Source organism: Peromyscus leucopus, chromosome 4, assembly GCF_004664715.2.
Source record: "Peromyscus leucopus breed LL Stock chromosome 4, UCI_PerLeu_2.1, whole genome shotgun sequence".
In the NCBI taxonomy this organism is placed as follows: Eukaryota; Metazoa; Chordata; class Mammalia; order Rodentia; family Cricetidae; genus Peromyscus; species Peromyscus leucopus.
In genome coordinates, this window is record NC_051066.1 from 108,413,859 (window position 1) to 108,441,320 (window position 27,462).

At 43.3% G+C, this 27,462-nt stretch overlaps 2 protein-coding genes across 3 annotated transcripts; both read right to left on the reverse strand.

The window, feature by feature from the left end:
- Positions 1-7,162: 7,162 nt before the first annotated feature.
- Tmem230 (transmembrane protein 230) lies at positions 7,163-15,143 on the reverse strand. 2 transcript variants are annotated; one of them, XM_028878621.2, is made up of 4 exons: positions 14,907-15,143; positions 13,196-13,314; positions 11,217-11,339; positions 7,163-7,773 (listed from the first exon to the last, which is right to left on the reverse strand). In XM_028878621.2, exons 2-4 carry the CDS (start codon positions 13,292-13,294, stop codon positions 7,633-7,635), a joined length of 363 nt encoding a protein of 120 aa, XP_028734454.1. In that variant the 5' UTR covers positions 13,295-13,314; positions 14,907-15,143; the 3' UTR covers positions 7,163-7,632. The 2 variants fall into 2 exon arrangements, with proteins under 2 accessions (XP_028734454.1, XP_037061128.1); XM_037205233.1 differs by lacking the exon at positions 14,907-15,143 and adding an exon at positions 13,854-14,049.
- Positions 15,144-16,797: 1,654 nt separating this feature from the next.
- Positions 16,798-20,951, reverse strand: Pcna (proliferating cell nuclear antigen). Its single transcript, XM_028878623.2, has 6 exons — positions 20,545-20,951; positions 19,504-19,601; positions 19,286-19,353; positions 18,721-18,915; positions 17,158-17,281; positions 16,798-17,077 (listed from the first exon to the last, which is right to left on the reverse strand). Exons 1-6 carry the CDS (start codon positions 20,763-20,765, stop codon positions 16,998-17,000), a joined length of 786 nt encoding a protein of 261 aa, XP_028734456.1. The 5' UTR covers positions 20,766-20,951; the 3' UTR covers positions 16,798-16,997.
- Between the last annotated feature and the right edge of the window lie 6,511 nt (positions 20,952-27,462).

Below are 27,462 nucleotides of genomic sequence, written 5' to 3' on the forward strand. Positions count from 1 at the left end.
CAAGGTGAATTCATATGTAATTTTAAGTCAAAGTCTCGAGATAAAAGTCAAGGTTAGATTAATGCTGTGACTGATTATAGTTAAAATGTATGTAAAGGCTCTAACTGTATGATAGAGTAGACTTCAAAGTTCCTGTTCTGCTTTGTTGGTTAATGTTTAAGTTGAACTGTTTTAACATAGAGATATTTTGCTCCAAAAGTACTCTGTAGTGCCTAGTTTCAGTGATCTGGGGCTTGGTAGGCAAACTCAGGTCCATTCTGCCAATACTCGAAATGCCTTTATAGACTCCGTACAGGCCTCCTTTGGTTTTCTAGATTGCAAAATCAGTGAGAGGTTAACGTCTTTGATGCCAATCTGTTAAGACTGGGAGAGAGAAGGCTTTCTTGGCCCTCGCTGGAGGAACACCACAGAAGCACCAGAAAGGCAGCACTATAGGAGGCCTCGTGATCAATGTTCAGAACACACAGGCTTGGCCTTAGACCAGCACCACTCCATGGCTCTTTGGGTAAAATCCCCATTAAATGGGGGAAAATCTTACCATTTTTTTTTTTCTGATGAGCAATGAACATATATACTAATATTGGGTTGCTGTACAAAGGATGGGAGCAGATAAAATTTTAAATACCATTCTTTCTCCCTCTCTCTTTCCCAATACCCTGTCTTCCCACTCACTTCCTGGAATATAGGATACTGAATCATATTCATATTATTTAAATTGAAATCCTGGCTTCATTGCCCTTGGTGTGGCCTTAGAAAAGTGGCTTTTCCTTGCCAAGGCTTTGTTTCCATTAGGTGGTTATAACAAGAATGTGTTTTTTGGGTTTTTTTATATATAATTTTTTATTAAAAAAAAAGATTTTCTTTCCTTTTACATACCAACCCGTCCCCCCTCCCTCCAGCCTTACCATTTTCTGATGTTCCCCATTCAACATAGGCAAACCAACAATATACCACATTAACAGAATAAGCAAAAGTACTTATCACCTTAAAAGATGTAGAAAAATTTAATAAACTCAGCATCCTGCTGAGCAGTGGTGGAACATGCCTTTAATCCCAGCACTCAGGAGGCAGAGGCAGGTGGATCTCTGTGAGTTCGAGGCCAGCCTAGTCTATAGAGTGAGTTCCAGGGCAGCCAAGGTGGTTACACAGAGAAACCTTATCTTAAAAACAAAGACAAAACCTCCCAAACCTCAGCATCCTTTTATGGTAAAAGCTCTCAATAAGGTAGGTACAGAAGGAATATGCCTTCAAATAATAAAGATCATACACACATCAATACCAAACCAACATTTATCTCAAATGGTGTATGAGATCATTTATCCCTTTTAAATATTTTGTTTATTTTTATGGTTGGGTGTTTTGCCTGCATGTCTATGCGTCATTTATGTTCCTGGTGCCTCGAGTCCAGAAGAGGGTGTCATATTTCTTGAGACTGGAGTTAAACAGTTGTGAGTCACCATGTGGGTGCTAGGAATCAAACTCAGGTTCACAATATGAACAGCTAGTGCTCTTAATAGCCGAGCCATCTCTCCATTCCCAAAGGAATTTATTCTTGAGCCAAAAATGAGTGACCATGGCCCAGGAACACAGATTTAGGTAACCCCAGATTTCACGTTCCAACGTGAAGGCAGATTTAGGGAATTTTTTATAGTTACGCAACAAACATTGGTTAAGGCACTATTTGAGCACATGGGTGGGAACATTAGGAAGATGGGTTAGGGCAAGCCAGGAAACCTCACTATAGGCCTCAGATGCTCGCTGATGACATTCTTAGCTTTTTTGGTTGGTGGACTAGAGTTTTGTTAATGTATTCCAAAGGGTTTATCTGTTAGTCACAGGATGTTAGGTCAGACACAGAAGTGGGCAAGGAATGCCTATTTATATAAAGTGTAATTAGGCTTGCAACATTCCAAACTCCCTACAATCCTTGAAGTTCTAATTAGTTAATCAGCCTTGCAGGAGGTTCAGTGGAAGGTCAGCTTCTTTCTGGGAGTCTTCATTCACCCATCACACACCGGTTAAAAGAAATGGAGAGGCATCACATTACAAGGAAGCCAATCAGTCTGTTTGCAGAGGTTGTGACCTTAATTCAGAAACAATACAAACTCCACTCCTCAAAACCACTAGAATCAAATTAAGCCAAGTTTCAGGATACAAAACCAACACTCAGAGCTGGACTAGAGGTAGAGCAACCGCCTAGCAGATGTGAGACCCTGGCTTCTGTCAGCACTGCAGACACCAGAGCAGGTGGCCTGGCTTGCCCTTGGGCTGCTCATGTGGCCACACCCAACACCTGCTTCAAGTGTAAGGAGTGCCAGCCTCAACTGTGCCAGGCCATAAACCCTCCCAGGCTGTCAGCGATTCCACTGCTGCCATTTTCAGCTTTAAGAGACATGGGCCTGGGGGGCGATTCAGCAATCTGCAGATTTCTATGAATTCCAGAGGAAACCTTCTCAAAGGATCACCTCAGACTGGAGTGTTTTCTGGACGGCTTTCTCAGGTTACTGAGGGGACAGAAGAATGGGGCTGTCGGACTTACAGATGAGGAAAGCCACCACCTCCAATAATCAGGACTAACCCCTTACATCATGCTTGCAAATGCCTCTCTTGGGGGAAAAAAACCACACAGGCTGCTGCTCTCTTCCCATCTTGGGACTGTTTTGGTTTCTCATGCCTCACAAAAGTTCTCTGAGTCTTTCTGCACTGTTTCCCTGACCTGATGTGAAGCAGTGGAGCATCCTCGCCCCCTGCCCTTGTTAGTTTTACTTGGAGTGATGGTAGCTCAAGAGGGCTACCCTGAATTTTCTCCTCCCCCTAACCACTAGCGCTGCTGGAAGAGGTCCAGCCCTAAGTTGAGGAAATGGACTTAGGAGGTGCCAAGTACTCAGGGATAATGAAAATCCCAGGGTCTTGTTAACACTGCAAGCTGACCAAGCAGGCAGGTCCACATTGCTGCATTCTGACAAGCTCCCAAGGGGTCCTTATGCTGCTGGCCCAGAGCAAGCTTCTGTGACGGCCTGATGAGAATGGCCCCCAGAGGCTCATGTATTTGCTACTGCTCCGCAGTTGGTGGGAACTGTTTGGGTAGGATTCGGAGGTCTATCACTAGGCCATTCCCAGTGAGCTCTTTTCTCTACCTTTACTGAGAGATCAGATGTAAGCACTCAGGCACTGCTTCAGTGCCTGCCTGCCTGCTTGCTGCCATGCTCCCCACCATGATGGTCATGGACTCACCCTCTGAAACTAAGCAAGCCCCAGTCAACTCTTCTGTAAGTGTCTCTTCAAAGCCACAGAAAAGGAAGACTGCTTCTAAGGAGCAAGGGGCAAGACCAAGTAAAGCAGAGGATGGAAACGGAAAGGACGGGCTTCAGCAGAGGTCACAGCTGTCACACACCTCATCTCCAATGTCTCTGCAAGGTCCTATCTTAGGCCTTTAAGAACCCGGGCACACAAAGGCCCAGGCCCAGCCGTATCCAGGCAAAGGATTACTCACACCCTCCTGTACATTCCATCTAGGAAGGCAGCTCTGCCTTTGGGGCAGCCGTTACAGAACGGGTTCCTCAGAAGGGAAGGATGGCAAACGAGCTCTCTGGCATCCTTGGCCTTACTCCAGGCCCTGCCCCAGTGGACTGACCTTCACTTTTTCCAGCAGCAGCTTCATTTACTGAATGCTGACGGACTTAGGTATGTGCAGAAACTGCTTCACTGAACTCTGCTAACTTCTCCCTAAGGAAAGTTACCCCACTTTATAAAGCAAGTAAGGTGATTTGTCTAACACCTCATAGCTAAGAGTGCCCTTTGCTCCCATGCATTAAACCATAAGCCACACAACTTTGGGACAAGAAGTCTCTGGATAAGATTAAGATGACAGGTCAAAAAGCCAAAGGGCAATGATTGGCAGGCGATACTTCAAAGGCCAGAGGTCACCGTGGCACTGTCCTAGTACCAGGTTCATTTGTTGTACACCAAGACACTCTTCTGAGCTAGGTAGTCAGTGTAGGTTCTGGACCCAGGGGATGAAGGAAAAGGTTCCAGGCAGAGGCCTGACTCATCAACTGTTCAAAGGGTAGCTGGCCTACATGGCAGCAGGTGGAGGACCACAGAGGAGGTCTGAATTAAGCAGAGCCAGCTCACCTGTCCATACTGCAAAGGCAAATGTAATGCCTGCATTTCAGCGCTTCATTTGACAGTTGTTGGGAGGAAATTTGTAGTCTGGTAAAGAAATAACCAAGTAGTGGGGACTACAGTGATTTGGGAAGCCCTCGTCAGTTAAAGCTACCTTTACAATTTTGCTCCAACATGCTCAACAACCTCCTTTTTAAAAGAAATCAAACATCAGCATCACATAACTCTTTTAAACAAAATGCAAGCCAACAAGTGACCATTAGTTTGCAACCTCTGTTCCTCAGTGATCATCCCATCTGTTTTTGCTGTACCTCCAGAAGAATGGAAACAGTCAATTCATGTCTGATCTACTGGCCATATGTGGCACTTTCCAGTACAATGGCAATGAATGGGTCTGGACTCTCCATCACATGCAGAACACCACAAGTAATTGAGGTAGATTCTGCTTTGGATTTCCTGGAAAGTGTAATAGTTCTCACAATTACTTGTGCCATCTAGTTTAGTCAACAGTCCAAGACAGCAGGCTGCTTTTAGGCAAACACTCGTTGGATAAATGGCCTTGGTCTCTACTGCTCCTACTGTACAAACCCCTGTTCCCATTCCTTTTTCTTGCTCAATCCCCAAAGGCATTAATTTAAGCTTGGGAATTTTTTCCTAGCACAGAACTTTTGCAGAGATTAAAATCATACAGAATTAATGAGACTAGGTGCACAAGGTCTCAGCAAACAGTTTAAGGAATGTTGACTGGCTGGAGAGATGGCTCAGTGGATAAGAGCATGTAGTACTCTTGCAGAGAACCTGAATTGCAGAGAACCATATTAGCACCCATATTAGCAGTTTAATAGCCTGTACTTCCAGCTCCAGGGGATCTGGTCTCTGTGAGTACCCATATATATGTGCCATATACATATGCATAATTTTTTTTTAATCTTAAAAAAGTTTATCGTCAATATGGAGATTTAGACCTTTTCTATAAAGCACCAAAGAATACAATTATAGTCAATGCATACAAGTCTGATTTTGGTTTAATAAGAGTTATCTGTGCATCTCTTATTAATGAGGCCACCAAGATGAGATTACTAGTGTGATTAGTGTCATTCCTCATGGGACAGTAGAGGGGGGTTCTAGCCCCAGACAGAAGTCTAATTATGTACCTATACAGGATAGAAGTGTTGTCTATGACAGTGAGAGGGAAGAGTGCTAGCAACAGTGAGGCCTCCAGACCGGGCACTGGGAAAATGTGGCTGGCTTCCTTGGAGATGTGTGTGTGTGTGTGTGTGTGTGTGTGTGTGTGTGTGTGTGTAACAAAACAGAAAAAAGAGATCACAGAACCATACAACTGTGCCTGTTTTCCATTTCTTTTCTTTTGAGACAGGATCTCACTATGCAGCTTTGGATGTACTAGAACTCACTATGTAGAACAGCTTGGCTTTGAACTCAAGAGATCCATCTGCCTCTGCCTCCAGAGTGCTGGGATTAAAGGTGTGTGCCCCACCACCATGCCCACCAGGGGCATATGTTTCTGTGCTCACAACTGTCTGGAAAGGAACACAGGAGCTTATGTGGGCAACCTGGAGATGTTCCCCTTGCGTTCTATGCCCCTCTATCATTTCTTTCTCTTTGTAGCATCAACCCTATAAATACCAAGCTCTTTGGTTTGGCTGAGCCAATCTAGCCTTAGCTTTGTAAGCAGTGCCCAACAGGGAGCTTTAAATATCCTATGCCACTTCATACCTTTACCAGCAAGGTTCTAGAGGTGTTCAGCATCAAATTCTTCGAGCTCCCCTCCAATTTTTAAATACAGCCAAACATGGCAGCTGCTGGGGGTCACTGTCTTACTACTATGTGTCTAACTCCACTGGTGAGCTCCCTAGCCCCATGGCTCTGAAGATACTATCCAAACACCGACTCGAACGTTTCTGTCTCCAGACGAGACCCGATCCGATTTCCTGACAGACAGCACTGTGACTGTCTCCTGCCTCCGTTGCTCTCCCTGGGTGCTGAGTTGACATCTAGTTTCAACACATCCAAGTTACCTCCCCCCACAAACGCCCCTATTCACCGCCTTCCAAGTCTCAGCTGATGACATCCAGACTTCTACATGCCCAAGTCCATAACCTCAGAGGAAACACTGACTGGAAAGCAGAGTCTGACTCATAAAGCCAGTTACCTAAAAAGAAAGGTAGTCCTGGGTACCGGGATTAAATACATCATATCATTAGAATGCTTTTCTAAAACATGCCTAAAGTTAATCGTTTTAAGCCTAGAATTTTAATTATGACACTTTAATATTTTATAAAAAAAAAAAGTCACTTTTTGCAAGCTAAAAACCAGATTTGACATAATACATTTGTAGGGATTCTGGCCAAGTCTTGTAATCTTTAGCAGAATGATGTCATAGCGGTAGGTGCCAGCAGTGGGTTACAAACTCCAAGTACACTTATCTACAGTTTTACTAAGAAACAGCCAAAGTCTAGTCCTTAAGGATGATTCACACAACCTCTTTATCTATGAAAGACAGATTCACCTAAGTTTTTTGGTGGGTAACCTATGGAGAAACCAGAGGAAGTATTTTGTTATTGTTTTTTTATTTGAGATAGGCTTTCTATTTGGTAGCCTTGGTTGTCCTAAAACTCCATATGAAGACCAGGCTGGCCTTGAACTCACAGAGATCAACCTGCTTCTGCCTCTGAGGTGTTGGGATCAAGGCGTGTGCCATCATATCCAACAAAGTTTTCTTTTAAAGATTTGTTTATGTATATGAGTGGTCTATCGAAATTTTGCCTGAAGGGCATCAGATCCCACTATAGATGGTTGTGAGCCACCATGTGGGTGCTGGGAATTGAACTCAGGACCTCTGGAAGAGCAGCCAGTCTTCTTAACCACTGAGATATCTCTCTGGCCCCACAAAGTTTACATTTTGAAAACCTACTTTGGGGTTTAAAAATTCTAGGTTGCTGTCAATTTTTTTAAAAAGCCTATTACAAATGGATCCCAGATACTTGGTTTTATCAGGATATGAAGGTAGAGGAAAGTATATGGGATAAGAGATATTTTAATTTTACCAGGATGTAAAGGTAGAGAAGAGTGTGAGAGATAAGATAGATATTTTAAAAATAAATTACTTAGTAATAAGAAACTAGACATAATACACTTTCCATATTCTACAAAAACAAATTGACGATGGAGGCAAAATGCAGGCTCACCCCAAAAGAACACTTTCCACCTTGGAATACAGTCTGCCAGACAGTTAGCCTCACAGTTCTGACATGATGCATACGCATGTGGAAAAACTTGTCAAGCTTTGCCAGGGCCAGCAGATGAAAACATAACAGGTCCTAATTAGCTAATTATAAAGCATGAACATTTTGGAAAAGGACTCATACAATCCGGCCATTGTTTTGCTAAACATCTGCAAATTGTAGACTTCCTCAGCCCTTAGCCAAAGTTCCCGCTTGATGTCTTAAAGTGGGTGCACTGTGTCTCTTCTCAAGGAGGAGGTGACTGCTAGTCATCAAAGTCTGGAATGTCATCATAGGAGTAACCTCGGTAGCCTTTGGATGCATAGTAGGCGATGCGTAAATGGTAAAATCCTGGCAGGAACACCAAAATGCCAATGATGAGGACAGGAACAGCTCGGTCTGCCCCCTGGTGGCAGAAGGAAAACATTAGTATCATATAAATTACACCTTTATATCTCTTCTTTCTGATCATAAATTGTCACCTCCTCTTTTTCTTCTCTGTGTTGGGGATCAAATTAAGACCTTGGGCATGTTAGGCAAGCACTACACTCCCAATTTCCTTCTGATTACAAATTAAGCCATAAATTCAAAATTATAAAAAAGAAAAACTATTTTTAACCAGATATTAGGCTTATTTCCTTCTGCTCTTTCTTTCAAGCTCTGTGTGTGTGTGTGTGTGTGTGTGTGTGTGTGTGTGTGTGTGTGTGTGTGTGTATGTATGTGTGTGTGGTGTGTTTGGTGGGTACATACTATCTGTGCCTACAAGCGTGCATGCAGATGTATACATGTGCACCAGAGGTTGACCTCAAGCAACTTTCTCAAGGCTTTCCACCTTATTTATTTTTTAAAAAGATTTACTTATTTTAAATATATATGTATGGGTATGTCTTGGTCACTTTTCTATTGTGAAGAGAAATCGTGACCAAGGCAATTTATAGAATAAAGAATTTACTGGAGGCTTGCTTACAGTTTCCGAGGGTTAGAGTCCACGACCATCACGGTGGGGAGTGTGGGAGGGCACTGGGGCAGTAGCTGAGACCCTTTCTCTAATCCACAAACACAAGGCAGAGAAAACAGAGCTAATCCTTCCTAAACAGTCCACCAGCTGTGGACCAATCTCTCAAATAAATGAGCCTATGAAGGCTGTTTTCACACAAACCACCACATTCCACACCTTGGTCCCCATTGACTTGTTGCCATATCATAATGCAAAATGTATTAGTCCAACTTCAAAGGTCCCCACAGTCTTTTACAGTTTCAACAGTTTAAAAGTCTAAAGACTATTCTGAGACCATAGTCATGGACTCTACCCGTCCCTGGACTGTGAGTCCTAAATTACATGCATTCTTTATAAGTTACCTTGGCCATGGTGTCTTATCACAGCAATTAAAAAGAACTAAGGCGGGGGCTGGAGAGATAACTCAGAGGAAGATAGCACTGGCTTCTCTTCCAGAGGTCATGAGTTCAATTCCCAGCAACCACATGGTGGCTCACAACCATCTATAATGAGATCTGGTGCCCTCTTCGGGTATGCAGGCATACATGCAGTCAGAACACTGTATACATAATAAATAAATCTTAAAAAAAAAAATTCAAGCACTAGGAAGGCAGAGAGGTGGATCTCTCTGAGGGCAGCCTGGTCTACAGAGCAAGTTCCATGACAGCTAGTGCTACATAGTGAGGCCTTGTCTCAAAATTCCTAATTAAATAAACAAATAAATAAATAAAATTTCAAAAGACATTTTTCAAAATAAATAACACGTAAAATAAAATAACAAAAAATTGGCTGGCAAGATGGCTCAGAAGTTAAGAGTACTGGCTATTCTTCCAGAGGTCCTGAGTTCAATTCTGAGCAACCACATCATGGCTCACAACCAGCTATAACAGGATCTGGTGCCCTCTTCTGGAGTTCAGGCAAACACTAGACATAATAAATATTAAAAAAAAAAAACCCAAAGCCTAAAGCATGTATTTTGTGTGTATGTATGTATGTATGTATGTGCACTACAAGTGTACCTAATCCCCATAGAGGTCAGAGGATGCCCTAGAACTGGAGTTACAGACAGCAGTCATGTGGGTGTTGGGAAATGAACACAATCCCCTGGAAGAGCAGCCAATACTTTTAACCACTGAGCTAACCCTTCAGCCCCAAGAATTATTTTTAATTATGTTCTACATTTATTTTAATTTACTTTTAATTATGTTCCTAAGGGTAGGTGCTAGAAGTGGTCAAAAGCTTTGGGTTCCCCTGGAGCTGGACTTACAGGCAGTTGTAAGCCACCAAACTTGAGTTTTAGAAATCCAGCTTGGGTCCTCTGCAAGAGCAGTGTAAGTTCTTAATGGTGAAGCCATCTTTCCAGCTCCTCTGCCTTATCTGTGAGACAGTCTCATCTCTTACTGAACCTGGAGCTCACGAATTTGGCTAGAATGGCTTGGCTAGCCAGCTCTGGGCATCTGCCTCCGCCCTGCAGAAGCATACCGACACATCTGGCTTTTATGCGGGTGCTAGGAGTCAGAATTCAGGTCCTTAAGCACTTTCTTGAGGAGCAACCTCCCTCCCTATCACTTTTTTCAAGTTCTTTGTTGTAAACACACCACACACTTGTCCTCTAATATTACTAATACTGAGTAATATTTAGCTAATATTACTTAAGGTAGACACACCTTTAATTGCAGCACTCTGGAGCCAGAGGCAGGAGGATTTCTAAGTTCAAAGCCAGCCTGGTCTACACAGTTGAGTTCTAGGACAACTAGGCCTGCATAGGGAAACCCTGTCTTTTTTTGGGGTTTTTCAAGACAGGGTTTTTCTGTGTAGTTTTGGTGCCTAACCTGGATCTCACTCTGTAGACCAAGCTGGCCTTGAACTCACAGAGATCTGCCTGGCTCTGCCTCCCGAGTGCTGAGATTAAAGGCGTGCGCCACCACTGCCTGACTAGGGGAAACCGTGTCTTTAAAAAAAAAAAAAAAAACAAGGGCTGGAGACATGGCTCAGAGGTTAAGAGCACTGACTGCTCTTCTAGAGGTCCTGAGTTCAATTCCCAGCAACCACATGGTGGCTCACAACCATCTGTAACGAGATCTGATGCCCTCTTCTGGCCTGCAGTCATACATGCTGTATACATAATAAATAAATAAATCTTTAAAAAAAATAATAAAATAAAAAAAACAAAACAAAACAAAAAAACCCCAAATATTGCTTAATCTATAATGGCATGTAACATTTCTTTGAAATGCATGTCCCACAATTTTATTTAACTGTCATCTGAGCAACTAGATGCTTAATTTTTGCTTTTTTAAACTATAAAACACCAGTAGGAACTACATTTTTTCTAGGGTGTGAAAGAATGGACCTGCATTATGATCAGAATATCTCTTCGAAGTACTCACAGCACAGAATATATAAACATTACCCAAGGAGAACTACCAAGCACCACTTAGGCTTTGAATACTGAAACTCAACAGGACTCAGAGCAAACCAATGGAAAAAGGAAACCAATTACAAGGTGCAGCGGCCACATACACAAGACTCACTGCTTTTCCCCAGACACTGATCAGCGTGTACATACTGCTACAAAACTACAACGATGGTACATTACTCGAGCTACAGCCTTGTGCTAGTCTGGAAGCCCGAAACCAGGCACAACTGCATTATTCTAATCTGTATCAGAAGCCATACCTGGTGAGCACCCACCTTAGAGGAATTATGGAGGCATCTGCACAAAGGGGAAAGCAAAACAAAAGGACACCATGCCATATTACTTTAGTGGAATCCACTGCACTTCTGGAACACAAACCAGCGCTCTGGCTCTGAAAGACCCATGGCGTATTCCCACACACCCATTAGCTTACCCCTTTGCTGATGTAGCCCGATAGCAGGAGAGAGCCTATGATTATGAGAAAGGTGCCAATCAAAAACAGCACGGTGGCAAGTGCAATGGCCTTATAAGGGATCTTAGGAGGGCTTTTCTTAAACTGGAAGAGAGAGAAAAACAACGACAAAGAACATTATGAAAACACCTAATGTACTTAACGTACACTAAGGCCTAATGTACTTGGCAAGGGAGGGTAATTAAAACTAAAGTGGATGCGTCAGGTGTCTTAAGTATGTCCACCAGTCAGTGCAGCAGAGCAGGAACAGGACTAGGTGGAGTCCTGCTATTCCAGACCCCTCACGACAACCAAGGAAAGCCCTTTAAAACTACTGTCACCTAGGTGATGGACACGTGTTTACTAAGTGCATGTGCATGGAAACTTGTCCTAACCTGCAGGGATTTCAGAGTGAGCGCCATGCTACGCAAAGTGAAAAGGTGACTTCTGGAAATGAAGGTAACTTAGCATGCAGTCAGAAGTTTAGAAACAGAATTTCAGCTTTCCTTTCTTTTTAAATTTTCATTTTGTTTTTAATTATGTGTCTGTGTGTGGATACATACATGTGAGTACAGATGCCTGTGCAAGTCAAAGAACTGGATCCTCCAAGAGCTGGAGTTACAGGCAGTGTAAGTCACTGGACATAGTTGCCGGGAACCAACTTGGGTTCTCTGCCAGAACAGTACTTGTAGGCCGGAGAGATGGCTCCAGGGTCAAAACGTTTGCCTTCCAGATGATCTGAGTTCAATTCCCAACACTCACATGGTGACTCACAGTCTGTAACTCCAGTTCCAGAGGATCTTCTGGAACTCTCCTGGCCTCTTTGGGTACTGTATATTCATGGTACATGGACCCAGGTTTGGTTCCTAGTACCCACATGGTGGCTCATAACCATCTGTAACTCTACTTCCAGGAGATCCAATGTCTGTTTTTGGCTGCCTTGGGCATCAGGCACACACATGGGGCATATGAAAGCAGGACATTCATACACATAAAACATAAATATAAAATATTAAAAACACTAGAACAGTATGTGCTCTTAACTGCTGAGCCACCTCTCCAGCCCAAATTTCAGCTTTCTCAAAGCCCTGCATTATGAGTAAATTCAGCTAAGATTCAGGCTAAAATACAGCATGAACACATATGAAAAATGTCATAATGGGGTTGGAGAGATGGCTCAGAGGTTAAGAGCACTGACTGCTATTCCAGAGGTCCTGAGTTCAATTCCCAGCAACCACATGGTGGCTCACAACCATCTGTAATGAGATCTGGTACCCTCTTCTGGCCTGTAGGCATACAGAAACACTGTATACATAATAAATAATAAAACTTAAAAAAAAAAGAAAATGTCATAATGAAGCCCATTATTATGTACAAACAATATATGCTACTAAAAACATTTTTAAAAAGGTTTGGAGGCAACCTTCTAAGGTTTGGCTCATTAATGAATCTGACGTTAAGTGTTTGGAAGCACCCCAGAGCTATTCTTACCTCTTCTTCAAATAAGTGCAAAGGACAATTGATTTATTTACCTTTAAAAGAATGGATCCCTGCTTGCTACTTCACTCTTGGCTCAAGCTCCACCCAGACTACTCTGTCCTAAGGGAGAGGAGGACAAAGGAGACGCTAGCCCACTTACTAGGTAGGGGTCAGGAGAGGGCACAAACTTTACTTTCTGTTTGCCATAAAGAGTATCTGTAACTAACTGCATCTCATGACACGAGGAAAGAAGATATTTTCTGGGTAAGTTAAATAAAGTTTGTAGCTACATGGCTTTGGTACTTCAACTGAAACCGTAAGCAGATAACTCTGGAACTATCTAAAACTGCTCCACCAAAATCCCTTCTCCAACTGGGGCTGCAAGAGTCTTGGAAATAAGCTTGCTTTTTGCTGGTCCCGATAACAGATACACAGCAGCTAAATGGCTTTGGCTTTTTTTTTTTTTTTTTCAATTGTGTTACCTGAAGGTCAATGTAGCCATCGTCTGTGCTGGAAAGCCTTGAATACTTTACTTTACTACTGGGGATTCCAGTGGCCAGGTTGGTACGAGATGGCATCATAACACGGTGACACAGCGAGTCTGAAAGGGAAAGACCGTTACTGTCCGTAGGAATAACAGTACGTTACAGGCAAGGACATCAGATACCGTGTCCTGGAGTTCTGGCTGCCATGTTATGTATCACATACACGGCAACGTAGGCTTCACTGCTCTTAGGATGACTTGATACTTCTTGGACACACTAAGCATACTTCCTTTTTGTAGCTGGCTTGTCTTCACAGAATGACACCAAAGGCATTCCACAAAGAATCAGACCCAGTGTACTTTGCCACCAATGTTTCCTGCCTAATTTTTCCAAAGTCACATGGAGTTGATGAAGACTTGAACCCGATGTTCACATTTCCAAGCCCCCTCCCCAACAATACTGCTTGCCCCTTAACGTTCCTCAGGCGCTTCAAGTAATTCTTTTTGTTTGCTACGAAGGGGAAGGATAAGGAATGGTGTACACTCATATCAGCATCTTATCTACTCAAATGTGATATCAGCATCTTGTCTACTCAAATGTGATACCATCCTAAGTGCAAGCGATCTGAAAAATCTTATCAATGTGGGTAACTTACTGGCTATCAATACCACACCAGACACTTCAGAGCCACCTGCCTCTCTGCTCCCATCCCAAGCATGAAACAAGTGATTCTACTTTCCACATCATGTAGCTCCTGAAAAAATGGATTTAAAAGTCTGTTTTACTCCAACTATTCAGACAACAGTAATAAAGTCACATCTACTGTATTATTTGAGAGTAGTTAAGATTAAAAAACAATGATGTTTTTGTTAAATTGTTAAAATTTTGAAATGTGAGCTCAGTATTGCAGTAGACGACTGTAATACCAGCTAATTGGGAGGACAGGCGTCAATATACGAAGTCGAGGGCCAGTCTGGGCTGTATATTGAGACCAGATGGTCTCCCCTACCAAAACTGAAATTTGTTGATTCTTTATAAAGTCATAAAATTATGTGAGCAAAACAGACTATTCCAATTGCAAAAGTATTTGAATTTTAAATGTAAAAGCCTATCTTTAAGAAGAAAACTAGGTATTTCAGTAGCCAGACCTTCACTGGTGTGGTATTTTGCACATCATCTCCATAATGGCATGTGGTATTTATTCCATGTTGGTGAGGTGCCAGACTGCTATTACAGTCGACCTAAGGTAACTAGCATGCAAAATCTAGTGCCAAGTGGTCCTGCCTTTTTGTTAACTACATCCAGAAGCTGAATATTAAAATGGAGCAACGCAAATCCACTTGCGGTTCTAAAAAAAAGTTAGATCAAGTTGCGTTAAGTACCAGGTTTTTGGCGTGGCCATCCCATAATATGCTTAATTCCTCAAACCTGGAAGTTCAAGCTAACAATAAACAGTTTTGAGGCAATAAACCACGCCTGGTTTGATTACATGCTACAAAGTTGCGTGCTTTGCCATTAAACTGGCATCAAAACAAAAATGTTGCGGGGCATGGGCGAGAAGATTTGTGCTTTTCTTAGCAAAGGATTCTAGAAGGGAGTTAGTTATCACATCCTAAATGACAAGTCGAAAAAAAATAGCAGCCCCAGTTTCTACTATGCCTTTTCCGGGTCCCACGGCAACCTTCGCCACCCCCCGCCCCCCAAGCACCTGCGCGTGGCGCTGTGGGCAGCCTCCCGCCGCCGGCCTCCGCCGTCTCCACCCACGGTCAGGACCCACGCGAACTTGGCACTAACAGCACTGGCTCCGGGGAGCGCCTCGGTGGCGGGGCGAGGCCTCGCGGCTGGCTTCCGGGAGCGTGCTCCCGCCCCTACCCGCGCAGCGCGCCCCGTTCTCCGTTAGGCGCGCGGGCAGCGCTCGCCCAACAGCCAACCGCGGTCAGAGAGCGGGCCCGCCGGAAGTGGTGTGCGAACGGAGGCGCACCGGAAGTGGCGCCACCAGGAAGCCACGTCATCGCACCCAGCGGCGCAAGGTTGGAGAGCTTCAACTTCTTAAAGTTTCTCTATGTAGGGCTGGCCGTCCTGGGACTCACTACGCTGACCAAGCTGGCTTCGAATTCAGCCATCCCCCTGCCTCTGCCTCCAGCGGGCCTGCAGTTTGGGCTTGTGCTGGTGACCTGGGCCTGCCACCTCCATATGGCAGGCGGTTCCTCCCACCGGGGTCGAACACTACCTAGCAAGCGTGTTAATGTGGTTCCAGCCCAGACCCTTCATGGACAAGTTGGCACAGCCGAGTCCCCGGGACCCGGAGGGTGGGCAAGGGACTGGCCAGGACTCTTTCCCTGTCCTAGAAGCCCTAAGCGGACACTGGTCTGTACCCACTGGCATTCCCTTAGCCCCAGATTTTTGTGCTAGTTTCCTTGTCTGGTTATCAGATCACACTCAGGTTAGAGTCCTAGCGACTAGACACAATTACATGCAACAGTGACCAACCTTCATAAAGCATGTCCATCACCCCAGAGTTCTAAGTGAGGTATATATTTGCAGCCAATTTCCTCCTCTACGTGTTGGCACAAAGCTTTGAATGTAGTAGTAGCTACTGGCTATGAGCTCTAATCAACATCCTAGAATTATCAAAGCTGTACCCTCCACAAACTGCCAAATACAAAATACAATGGGAAAACTAATTTGGGGACTGTGGAGATAGCTTAGTATTTAAAAACCCTCAAAAGTGTGGTCCACTCGTAAATTCAGCCTGGAGGCAGATAGGACTTGCTCTACTAGCCCTGGGTTTGAGACCCTGCCTCAACAAGGCAGAAACAAAAAATGACTCCCTACATCAACCCAGGCTTTCTACATGCATACCCACATACCTGCAAAATACACTCACACATAAAAACTGAAAAGGGATGGTGGGGTCATTTGGGACGAGCAATGCTTAGTGAGTGAAGGTGCTTGTCTGCAAGCCTTAAGAACTGCATTCAATCCCTGGGAAGCCACATCATAGTGGGTGTACGAATTCCTAGAAGTGTCCTCTGCACGCCACATGAGCGTGTACACACACACACACACACACACACACACAGTGGAGATAAAGCATTCAAGTATTCTTTAGTATGTAGCATGTCATGACTTTTCTTGAAACCCACAAGGCCTTTTTAACCCTTGCTTGGATCAAGTATCCATAAGGTTTAAATTAGGCCTTTGAGATGGAGGGGGTGGTGTCTATGTAGTCCTGGCTGGCTTAGGAAGAGATCCACCTGCCCCTTGCCTCTGTGCTGGAAGTATTTTAAAAACTATGTCCCAAACAAGACTACTCATGCTAGAAAAATTTTTGTATAACCTAATCACACAGACTAAAGCTAAACATTTTTTGTTATCTCCATGATGTATTAACTCTAGGCTGCTTTAAAATGGAAGAGAACAAAAAACCATTTACATAAAAGGGTAACTTTCACTCGGAGTCCAGTAGACATGGTTCAAAGACACTGCTTGACTTTTGAAATTCAGTTAACTTTATTTAAATTGAAAAACATTTCTTGAAACTGCATTTAGTGCCAAAATCCTTTATAAAAATCACCAGTCTTTCTAAAGCAGAAATATTTATGTTAAAAGAACGTTTTTACTTTGGAGTTTATTCTTTAGACAAATGATGGAGAATAGAGAGGAGAAAGTAGGTTATTTACAGAAGATATCTACATATGTACTCAGGTACAAAGTCGGTGACAGAAGAGACTTCGAAACACGCTGGCATCTCAGAAGATGTTCTCAAAGACTTCGTTTTCTCAGATTCTAGCAATGCTTAAGATCCTTCTTCATCTTCAATCTTGGGAGCCAAATAATACTTTAAGTGTCCCATGTCAGAAATTTTATACTCTACAACTGAAAGACAGGAAAAATTAGTTACCAAGGAGTACTATAAATACCACACTACAAAATAATATTCAAACTTGATATCTTACCAAGGGGTACATCTGCAGACATACTGAGTGTTACTGTAGGAGACAGTGGAGTGGCTTTTGTGAAAAAGTTCAGGTACCTCAGTGCAAAAGTTAGCTGAACTGGCTCATTCATCTCTATGGTTACCTAGAGGAGAAAACAGGCTCATTATAGACAACATCAAGATACTTATACTAAATTAGTCCATAATATACAGTACAAAACAAAAACCTTTAGTTATCACTTTGAAGGGTTTTATGAAAACTTTGAAGACTGACTAAGGAAAAGCAATGTATTTATCTTGTCTCTTCCATAGAACCATACCCCAAACAACCAAGACAAAGGAGTTGGCTGTTATCCAGATTACAAACACTAATCTCTTCCAAAAAATATATATAGCGAGGAAAAAGAAGTGGAATGGCAGCTAACCAGTAAAGCACTTGACTAGTATGAGTAAAGTCCTGGGTTCAATGTCAAACACTCAATTCCGACCCCCAAAAGTACCCAAGGCTGGAAAGCTGGCTCAGCAGTTAATACTCAATGCTTTCCCAGAAGACCCAAATTTGGTTCCCAGCATCCACAGCCAGCAGCTCATAACCAACTCTAGTAACTTCAGTCCCAAGGTATCTGACACCCTTTTCTGACCTCATGGGCTCACACTGACACACAACCATGTCTAAAAATGAATTAAAAACCCAACAGGTTGAATGCAAGCTAAGGGACCTGTTGACCACTTTTCACTGTATCACCATCAATTTTATTCAACTCCCAATTCAAACTAATGAAATAAGGAGCATGTGAATATGAAAAATTCCTTCATTTTCCTTGTTGTAGTAACGCTTATACTTCACACAAAAATACTTATGAATTAAGTGTCTTGAGATCTGAGGATGACAGGGAAGTAGAGATAATTCAGCAGACAGATTAAAGAACCAATCCTATGGGTTGTATATGTATCTATGTTCTAATCCTTAGTTATACATTTATTTTAAATTCATGAAGAAGGCAAAGAAATTGTATTAAATACTTTGTGATAAGCACCACAAGTTTCACTATATTTAACACTAAAAAAAATCCTATTTAGTTCAGACTTGTCTGCAATTTAGAGAGTTTGATGCTTAGGCTAGATGGCAAAATTTTTTAAAAAACTTAGTATAATTATAAAAAAAAGTTGCATGAAGTCTATTTCCTTTGTTCCTGTGAGTACTCTATATTAAGCCCTGTTGCCTGTGACTCAGTCTAAGTTGCCATTCAACTTTGCTCAGTCTGCTTTTGTACCATTAAATGGGCTAGCAAGTGAACCTCCCAACACATAAAGCTATGAGAAGATCTACACGATCAACACTTTTACAACCCCCAACCACTTTCTTCTGTTCACTTGCTAATCCTCACTTATTTGTCAGTCATTTTTAGGTTGGATACCTAGCTTTCCAATCTCACCAGTGAAAGCATATGTGGCATATGGAGGCATCTGAGTTCAAAGACAGCCTGATCTACTCTGACTCCATCTCAAAAGCTAGGGCTGGAGGGCTAGCTCAATAGTTAAGCTTTCAGACATTAGCTGGGCAACAGCTCTTACTACTTACAGCTTCCTCCTCTTTATCAACATTACTTGTTTGTGACAACTTAATGTTTCCATTCCCAAGCTCTCCACTTGCAGAAAACTTCACCCCGTCCTTTGCACAGGATATTACAACAGCATCTCCAATATGGCTAAGGTCTCGGCATATGCGTGCAAATTCACCAGAAGGCATCTTTACTACACAGCTGTACTCCTGTTCCTGTAAATCCCAAAGTTAAAGGTCAGTAAAGAGAAGCGTGAAGAGTGCTTTACTTTCTCTTGAGCATCTAACCAGAACTCAGAACACAAAACTTCTGGTTTCTTTACATCTCAATTTTAGACTCTCACAGCTTAGTGAAATCGTGTCATTCATTCAGTACCACAACCCCACTTTGGAACGTGCACTAGCTGGTATCACAACTTGGTAAAATGCACCATCAAAAACTAAGATAACCCTCTCAGCACTAGGGAGGCAGAGGCAGCCAGATCTCTGTTGAGTTCAAGGCCAGCTTGATCTACAGAGTGAGTTCCAGGACAGCCATGGCTACACAGAGAAACCCTGGCTTGAAAAACCAAAGCAAGATACTCACAGGGATCCCAAGTTGTTCAACGTCTAAGTCCATTAACTTCATTTCATAATCTGAAACTTTCTCTTGATCTAACAAAAGAAAGCAAATGTTACTGAAGCACACGTTCATATCTATGGTGTAAAATTCACAACCACAATTCTGTTAATATTCTTAGTTTTGAGAAACAGAACATCATACTTTGCTTTCTGTAACAACTGAGTTTTAAAGGTGTAACTTACTTGGTGCTTCAAATACTAGCGCTAAGGTATCAGCATTATCTTCAGCTCTTAATGTAATGATGTCTTCATTACCAGCACATTTTAGTATTTTGGACATGCTAGAAAACAAGACAGAGGGCTTATCAACACATGTGCTCAACAACTATATTTTTAAAGGCAATTACAAGATGTTACCATTTCACACCCACCCTGATGGAGGAACTGTTAGAGGCTAAGAGTACCCCAAATACTCTCAGGGGGTGAAGTAAATCAGGAATATGTGAACCTTAAAAAAAAAATGGCTCTGTAGCTGGGCGATGGTGGCCAACACCTTTAATCCCACCATGGAGGCAGAGGCAGGCGGATCTCTGAGTTCAAAGCCAGCTTGGTCTACAGAGTTCCAGGAAAGCCAGGACTGTTTTACAGAGAAACCTTCTCTCAAAAAACCCAAACCAAACAAAACCAAAAAACCGGCTTCGTAAAATCCACTAAAAGGCAATATGCAAGGAAACATTTTTTGAGCAGGGTGTCCTTGGCTTCCAGTATACTGAAGTGTGTCCATCACCTCTGGTCTTTTCATAAATCTTTTAAAGCGTATACAGGTGACACTAATCCACGTAGCTGTAGCAAAGTTAAAAGCTAAGACTGGTAAATTTTCCCACAAGTGCTACGTAGTGAGATTCTAGAATCCAAATCAGAAAAGGCCCATTGTCCAAGTGGACAGTACCACATTTTCACTAGAACACGTTTAATGGGCGGCTCAGGTTAGCCAGGACCAGGTTGTGCCACTAAAAATAAAAAGGCTGCTGGCACTTAATGAGCAGAACTCAGCAGACATTTTCCCGCCGACACCCGTTTTGTGGCTTTGGCGCGGAAACAGCGGGTTCGCGCGGCCGCCAGCGCGGGCTTTTCAGAACCGCGCGCTTCGCGGGGTTCCGCCCCCGGCCTCGCAGACCAATCAGAAGGCGCGGATGACCACGTCAGCCAATGAGAACGCGGGGCCGGAGCCCCGCCAAGACCCGAAGCGGGAGGGCTAGGGCCCAGTTCCCGCCACCCGCTCACCTGGTGAGGTTCACGCCCATGGCCAGGTTGCGGTCGCAGCGGTATGTGTCGAAGCCTTCCGAACGCAGAGTGAGCTGCACCAAGGAGACGTGCGACGAGTCCATGCTCTGCAGGTTCACGCCGCCCGAGCTGATGTCCCAGCAGGCCTCATTGATGAGGTCTTTCAGAGCCTCCAATACCTTCTTCAGGATGGAGCCCTGGACCAGACGAGCCTCGAACATCGTGGCGGAGTCGCGACGACTAGAAGATGCTAGAGACTGTGACGGGAGCGAGGTCTAGCCGCTAAGGTCTCTCGGTTCGCGATGCAGAAGTCGCAGCGAGGACCTAGAGGGAACGACCGGCAGCCCGCTGCGCCCGCAACCGTTTAATGCGGCCGCGTCCTAGGCGCGCGCTCTTCCCGTGCGCGAGGGTCGTGACGTCACCGCGACGCCCCACCCACCTCCCCTTCAGGACCAATCGTATCCGTGTTCCGCGCAAGGCCCGCCCCGCTGCGTACCGAGGGGCGGGGTCGCGGCGTGCGAGCGTGGGAGGCGTAGGGCATCATGGGATCAGCGTAGGCTGTCGTCAAGGCCCCGCTTTGTAGCTGAAGGGTGGCTGCTGTCTGGTTTCTAAGACGTTTCCGCGCCACGGAAATGAGTCACATGCACACCGTGTGCGGCGGCCCTCCTGAAGCCGAAGCATCTACCTGCTTCAAGCACTACAGAACGCTTTCCTTTTACTACTGCGTAGGCGAAATTCGCTCCAAAACATCGAGTAATTAAGAGGCCACCATATCTCAACAACCTCAATTTCGTATCACTTCCCTGTGTGCGTCGCTCTGAACTTTCCTCCCTAAAGATTAAAGAATACTTCTTACTGTGAACACTTCTGCAAAGAACCCCAAAGTATTACTGTCTCTCAAGATACATAATCCATAGGTGCCACCTAATAGTTTCCTGTTATGCCTGTTTCCCTTATATTCCTGCGTTATTAGTGTTCTCATCTTAATTTTAGGTTGGAGATGAACCCAGCCTGGACCCCATCTAGGCTGGGGGATGAACCCAGGGCCTAGACAAATCTCTTTGAGCCAGACGCTAAGCACCATTAACCTCACTTTAAAATCTGTACCTGTACCCATTCGTGAAAGTCAGCTATACAACAGGTGGAGCGACTTTCAGGTGTTTCTGGGCTGCTGCATTTTGCTCTACTGAAATTTCCTTCTCCTGTTGATTACAAGGTTGAGGAAAACAATGAAGATAATGAACAGCTACAAACGAATATAAAGCTAATTGGTTTCTACTTCTAATATTTTTTTTTGTTTTGTTTTTGGTGATGGATAAAATATATTTGATACTGAAAGTGTAAAATGTTAATGTGAAACCACAGCTTCTATTTCGAATGCTTTCTGAGTTCACTGAGTATACAGATTTTTGGTGTGTGTTGTTTTTATTTGCAAGGTTTTTTTAAAATAAGGTTTATAAAATTTCAAAAACTTAAAAGGAATGTTTTAGCTGATCAGAGTGGTTTACAACTGTAATCCCAGCACCTGGGAAGACTGAGGTGGGAGGGCCTGGAATTTAAAGTTGGCTTGGATCATCTACCAAGACTGACGCAAAGAGGGAAAAAAGAAATATTTTACATATGATAATGTTAGTCACATATCTTGTGTATTTATCTTTCCCTTGTTTGCAGCATTTCTCTTTAGTTCATCTTCTTTGTTTTTGCTTTTCCTGTCTCACAGATCTAGCCAGAAAATTTTGTAAGAACTCTTATCATTGAGCTACAACCCCAGTCTGCTAAGAGGCTAGTCTCAAACTCACTCTGTTGTCCATTCCGGCCTTGACCTCACATCCAATGCCACAGCCTCTGGAGTAGCTGGGACTACGGGGCTGGGCCACCAAGCTTAACTCTTTTTTTTTCCCCCTTAACTCTTTAGTTGCTTTAAATATCTTATCTTTGTTTGTAGAATTTCTCGGCTTCTGCCCCCCCCCCCATATGTTGAGGTATGATGAGATATGGACTTATTTATCCTACTCAAGGAATCAAGTCTGGACTATTCTGACTCCAATTGCCAATTTTCCCTACTCTATTTACTCCCTCTGGCATGTCTATTAGAAGTATCTGGTTTTATTGGATTTAAGGTATGTTCAGTGTGATTTTTATCTCCCCCTCCCTTTTTTTTTTTTTCAGAGCTGAGGACCAAACCCAGGGCTTTGCGCTTGCTAGGCAAGCGCTCTACCACTGAGCTAAATCCCCAACCCCTTTACCCGCTTTTTTGAGATAGGGTCTCGCTATGTTCCCTTGCTGTACTAAGCTTGCTAGGTAGACCAGGCTGACAGTTTGAATTTTTTCTTTTCCGTTTGTTTGTTTGTTTGTTTTGAGACAGTGTTTATTTGTGTAACTTTGGCTGTCCTGGAACTTGCTCTGTAGACCAGGCTGGCCTCGTTCTCACAGAGATCCGCCTGGCCCTGCCTCCCGAGTGCTGGGACAAGTTGATTTTTTAAAAATTTATTTCGTGTATGGATGTTTGCCTGCATGCATATTTGTGCACTGTGTGCTTGCCTGGTGCCCTTGGAGACCAGAAGACAGCATTGGATTCCCCTGGAACAGGAGTTACAGGAGTTGCCTTGTGGGTTCTGGGAGTCCAACCCGGGTCCGGTAGAAGAGCACACAGTGCTCTTAACTACTACTGAGCCATCAGTCTGGCCCACGATTTATGTCAGTTTATATGATGTACCGTCATTTTACACGGAGCAAAAGAGGAAAACTAGCATACACTGCTCTATTACCTAAAATTTCAATTTTGTAATGATTAAAAAGCTCTATTATACTTTCAGCCCCCCTTTTAAATCATATATTACTCTTGTGGGAACATCTAAAGAAAACCATGGGAGCTGGGGTTCTATAGTGGGTGGGTGCTTACCTGATGTATATAGGGCCTAGCACGATCCACAGCATCACAAGAGAGACAGAGAGACGGTTGCACTATTTGCTTACATTCTTACATTCCGAGTTTCTCCCTCAGTTGCTGCTACTGCTGTTTTTAATGGATTACACTCTGCTTTGTTAAGACCATTGGTGCAGCAACTCAAGAGTACCAGGCTAGGGCTGGAGGGGTGGCTCAGTGGTTAAGAGCAGGGCTGGCTGCTCTTGCAAAGAATTTGAGTTCAGTTCCCGGCACCCACATGGCAGTTTACAAACCTCTGTAACTGCACTTCTAGGGAATCTCACACCCTCCTCTGGACTCCAAGAGCACCAGGCATGCACGAGATATACAGATATACTTGCAGACAAATACTCATATACGTAAAATAAGAATAATTTAATAAAGAATACTACTCCGTTGTCTCTGGAATTTCTTTCAAGTCCCTGCCATCCATTTGAAGTTTTGATGCGGGCACTTTCTTGCTTTATTAACATTTATTTCTATGTGGTGCATGCAAGCTGGTGTATGGAGGTCAGAGGAAATCTTTTTTTTTTTTAAAGATTTATTTATTACATATACAGTGTTCTACATGCATGTATCCCTGCAGGCCAGATGAGGGCACCAGATCTCATTACAGAAGGTTGTGAGCTACCATGTGGTTGCTGGGAATTGAACTCAGGACCTCTGGAAGAGCAGCCAGTGCTCTTAATCTCTGAGCCATCTCTCCAGCCCCAGAGGAAATCTTTCAAGAGGTGGTTCGTTCCTCCACTATGTGGATCACACGATCGAACTCAGGTTGCCAGGGTTGGTGGTAAGTGCCTTTACCTGCTGAGCCATCTAGGCAGCCTGAATTATTCCCTCACATATCAAAATATAACGTGGGTGGGGCTTGTAGGTTAGTGTCACTGTGTGTGTGGTTAGGACCTTGGGTTAGGTCTCCCGCACAAGAAACAAAAATAAACCCCCATGTTATAGTTACATACATTTGTGAGGATTTTCTTTTCTTGGGCTTCTTAAAATTTTATTTCTGCCGGGTGGTGGTGGCTTATGCCTTTAATCCTAGCATTCAGGAGGCAGAGCCAGGCAGATCTCTTGTGAGTTTGAGTCCAGCTTGGTCTACAGAGCAAGATCCTGGACAGGCACCAAAACAACACAGAGAAACCCTGTCTCGAAAAACAAAATACAAAAAAAAAAAAAAAACTTTTTTCCTTTGCAAACCGTAGAATATGTTCTTTCCCACCCATGGAACTGCTTTGCAAACAACAAATGTGCGTTTTTTATTGCTCTGTCTCAGTGCGAAGGGGCTTACATAATATATATACATATATATATATATGTATATATATATGTTTTTAATGCCTAGCCACAGAGTAATCTTTTTAAAGACTTTTTTTTTTTTTAAATGCTGGGCACTGATATCAGGACCTCATGCAAACTAAGCACAAGCTCTGCCACTGATCCACACCCCAGCCCCCTGAAGATACTTTAAATGGCACATAAACTCCATTGGCAATGTACCTGCAGTGCCCATGAATTAGTTGCAAACAAGCACTTAAAAATAGCTATGCTCTATTTGGAGAAGGCCTGTCTAAGGAGGTAGCGTTTTGCCAGAGACGCTAGCTGTTTCACGAGTGGAAGAAAGAGCACAGGAGGTTGAGAATAGACTGGTTAAAATGGCATTAGGGCTGGGGGTGCAGATCAGTGGGAGAGTGCTTGCCAAACACACACAAGTCTCTAGGTTCCATCCCCAGCAACACACACACACACACACACACACACACACACACACACACACACACACACGGGGAGCGGTGGAGGAGAGGGAAGAGAGACAGAGGCATGCTGAGAGGTGCAGTTCAGTAGCTTGTGATGGAACCCAAAGGTTGACATGGCTGGAACGTGATAAACCATGGGGGATGACGCAGGTGAGACTGCAGAGAGAAGCAGGGTGGATCATGAGGACTGTGTCTGTCCTTTGTAAGTACAAGGAAACATTAAAAGAGACCCCTCTGCTTTCAATACAAGGTCTCACTGTGTAGGTTAGGCTACCCTGGAGCTACATAGCATAGGCTAGCCTCACACTTAGGACCCTTCTACAACATGTCTTTGAAATGATTCAATTTACATTTTCAAGGGATCTCTTTAACATTTAGAAAAGTTATAAATGAATTATGTACATTTTTATCTGATGCCTGGCTAAACTTGTAGAATATATCTATGGACTCTTCCCAGTAACCATTCTTCAAATTCCAGGTGAAGAATTCAAATTTAAGCTAGGTGTGGTGACAAAAGTTGGTAATGAAGTAGAAAAGAGCAATTATTAGATACTGGTTTATTGAGTATCTGTTGGTTTTATGAAAGCACTGCTTGGACTGGGTGTTGTCAAACATAACTTCATCTTGCTACCTAGAACAGAATGACCTGGACAAGGGCCGAGACAATTGAAAACTCCCAGCTCCAAGGCAGTTGTTGCCCTTAGCAACCTCACTACAAAAGCATACACCTGTCAACTGTAATGTATGCATTTGAAAAGCATGCTCATTGCTACGCATGCTTCTGGAAGAAGTCCTGCTTGCTTGCCTGCTCACCTCTTCCTATGGTTCTAGAGTATAAAAATGAGAATGCAAACTGGACTTGGGACTGAAGTCTTTTTTGTTTGTTTGTTCTGTGTAGCCCTGGCTGTCCTGGAATTTGCTCTGAAGACCAAGTTGACCTCAGAGATCTGCCGGCCTCTGCCTCCCGAATGCTGGGATTAAAAGAGTGCACCACTACTGTCCAAAGAGGATTAGGAGTAGAGGTCATCCCTAGCTACATGAAAAGTTTGCAGCCAGCTTGAGCTACATGAGACCTTGCCTCCCCCATGCCTAAAATGAGAAGGGGGTGGGGGGCTGTCAAATTTTAGTTCAAATGAATGTAAATTCATTAAGAAAAATAATTTGGTAAATTCATATGAGATCTTGTGTAATATTATTTTAAGATGTGTTACATTTGTTTATGCTGTGGAACATTTGTTTAATGGTGCAAACATGTGTTGCATTCTTTTATGTTGCATTTGTTTAACTCTGTGAAGCTGTGTTACTTTACCTGTCTAAAACACTTGATTGGTCACATAAAGAGCTGAACGGCCAATAGCAAGGCAGGAGAAAGGATAGGCAGGGCTGGCAGGCAGAGAGAATAAATAGGAGGAGAAATCTGGGAGGAGAAGAAGAAGCAAGAGAACAAGGAGAGGAGGATGCCAGGGGACAGCCACCCAGCCAGCCATGGAGTAACAATGAAAGTAAGATTTACAGAAGTAAGAGAAAGGTGAAAGCCCAGAGGCAGAAGGTAGACGGGATAAGCCTGCACGTGTGATTTATTTGGGAACTGGTTGGTGGGCCCCTCGAAAGAGCCAAAAAGAGTAAAAAAGTAAAAACAACCAACAATATTTTGGCATTCCAACATGGGGTCATACAGAGCTGAACAACATTTTGGCATACCAACATGAGGCTTGAATATTCCTAGGGCCTGAGAAAGCTGAAAAGAAAGAAGAAAAAAAAAAGAGGATACAGCTCTTTTAAGAAACTCTGCTGGGGGCTGGAGAGATGGCTCAGAGGTTAAGAGCACTGCTTGTTCTTCCTAAAGGTCCTGAGTTCAATTCCCAGCAACCACACAGTGGCTCACAACCATCTGTAATGAGATCTGGTGCCCTCTTCTGGCTTGCAGACATACATGCAGGCAGAACATTGTATACATAATAAATAAATCTTTAAAAAAAAAAAAAAAAAGAAAAAGAAAGAAAAAAACCTTCTAAATGGTTTACAGTATGTTTAACCATGTGTGTGGGCTTAAGAAAAGAAAAAGGGTATGTATAGTAACAAAAAAGAATAGTTTAAAAATAAAGTCTTTAAAGAGAAGTAAAATAATAAAAAAGAATAGCCACATAGAGCTGGGGTAAACACAGGGAGTCTGGATCCTGTATGTTATTGTTGACTTTGAATTTTTTGATTTTTGATAAGCAAACAACAGCTGCTGGG

What these genes read in the sequence shown, in the direction of transcription:
- Tmem230 (XM_028878621.2), bottom strand. Translation starts at nt 13,294, where the DNA reads ATGATGCCATCTCGTACCAACCTGGCCACTGGAATCCCCAGTAGTAAA. An exon ending in ATGGCTACATTGACCTTCAG is followed by an intron (nt 11,340 to 13,195) that starts GTAACACAATTG and finishes TCTCTCTTCCAG; the next exon opens with TTTAAGAAAAGCCCTCCTAA. An exon ending in CGGGCTACATCAGCAAAGGG is followed by an intron (nt 7,774 to 11,216) that starts GTAAGCTAATGG and finishes TTCTGCCACCAG; the next exon opens with GGGGCAGACCGAGCTGTTCC.
- Pcna (XM_028878623.2), bottom strand. Translation starts at nt 20,765, where the DNA reads ATGTTCGAGGCTCGTCTGGTCCAGGGCTCCATCCTGAAGAAGGTATTG. An exon ending in ATGGGCGTGAACCTCACCAG is followed by an intron (nt 19,602 to 20,544) that starts GTGAGCGGGTGG and finishes CTTGTTTTCTAG; the next exon opens with CATGTCCAAAATACTAAAAT. An exon ending in GCTAGTATTTGAAGCACCAA is followed by an intron (nt 19,354 to 19,503) that starts GTAAGTTACACC and finishes TTCTTTTGTTAG; the next exon opens with ATCAAGAGAAAGTTTCAGAT.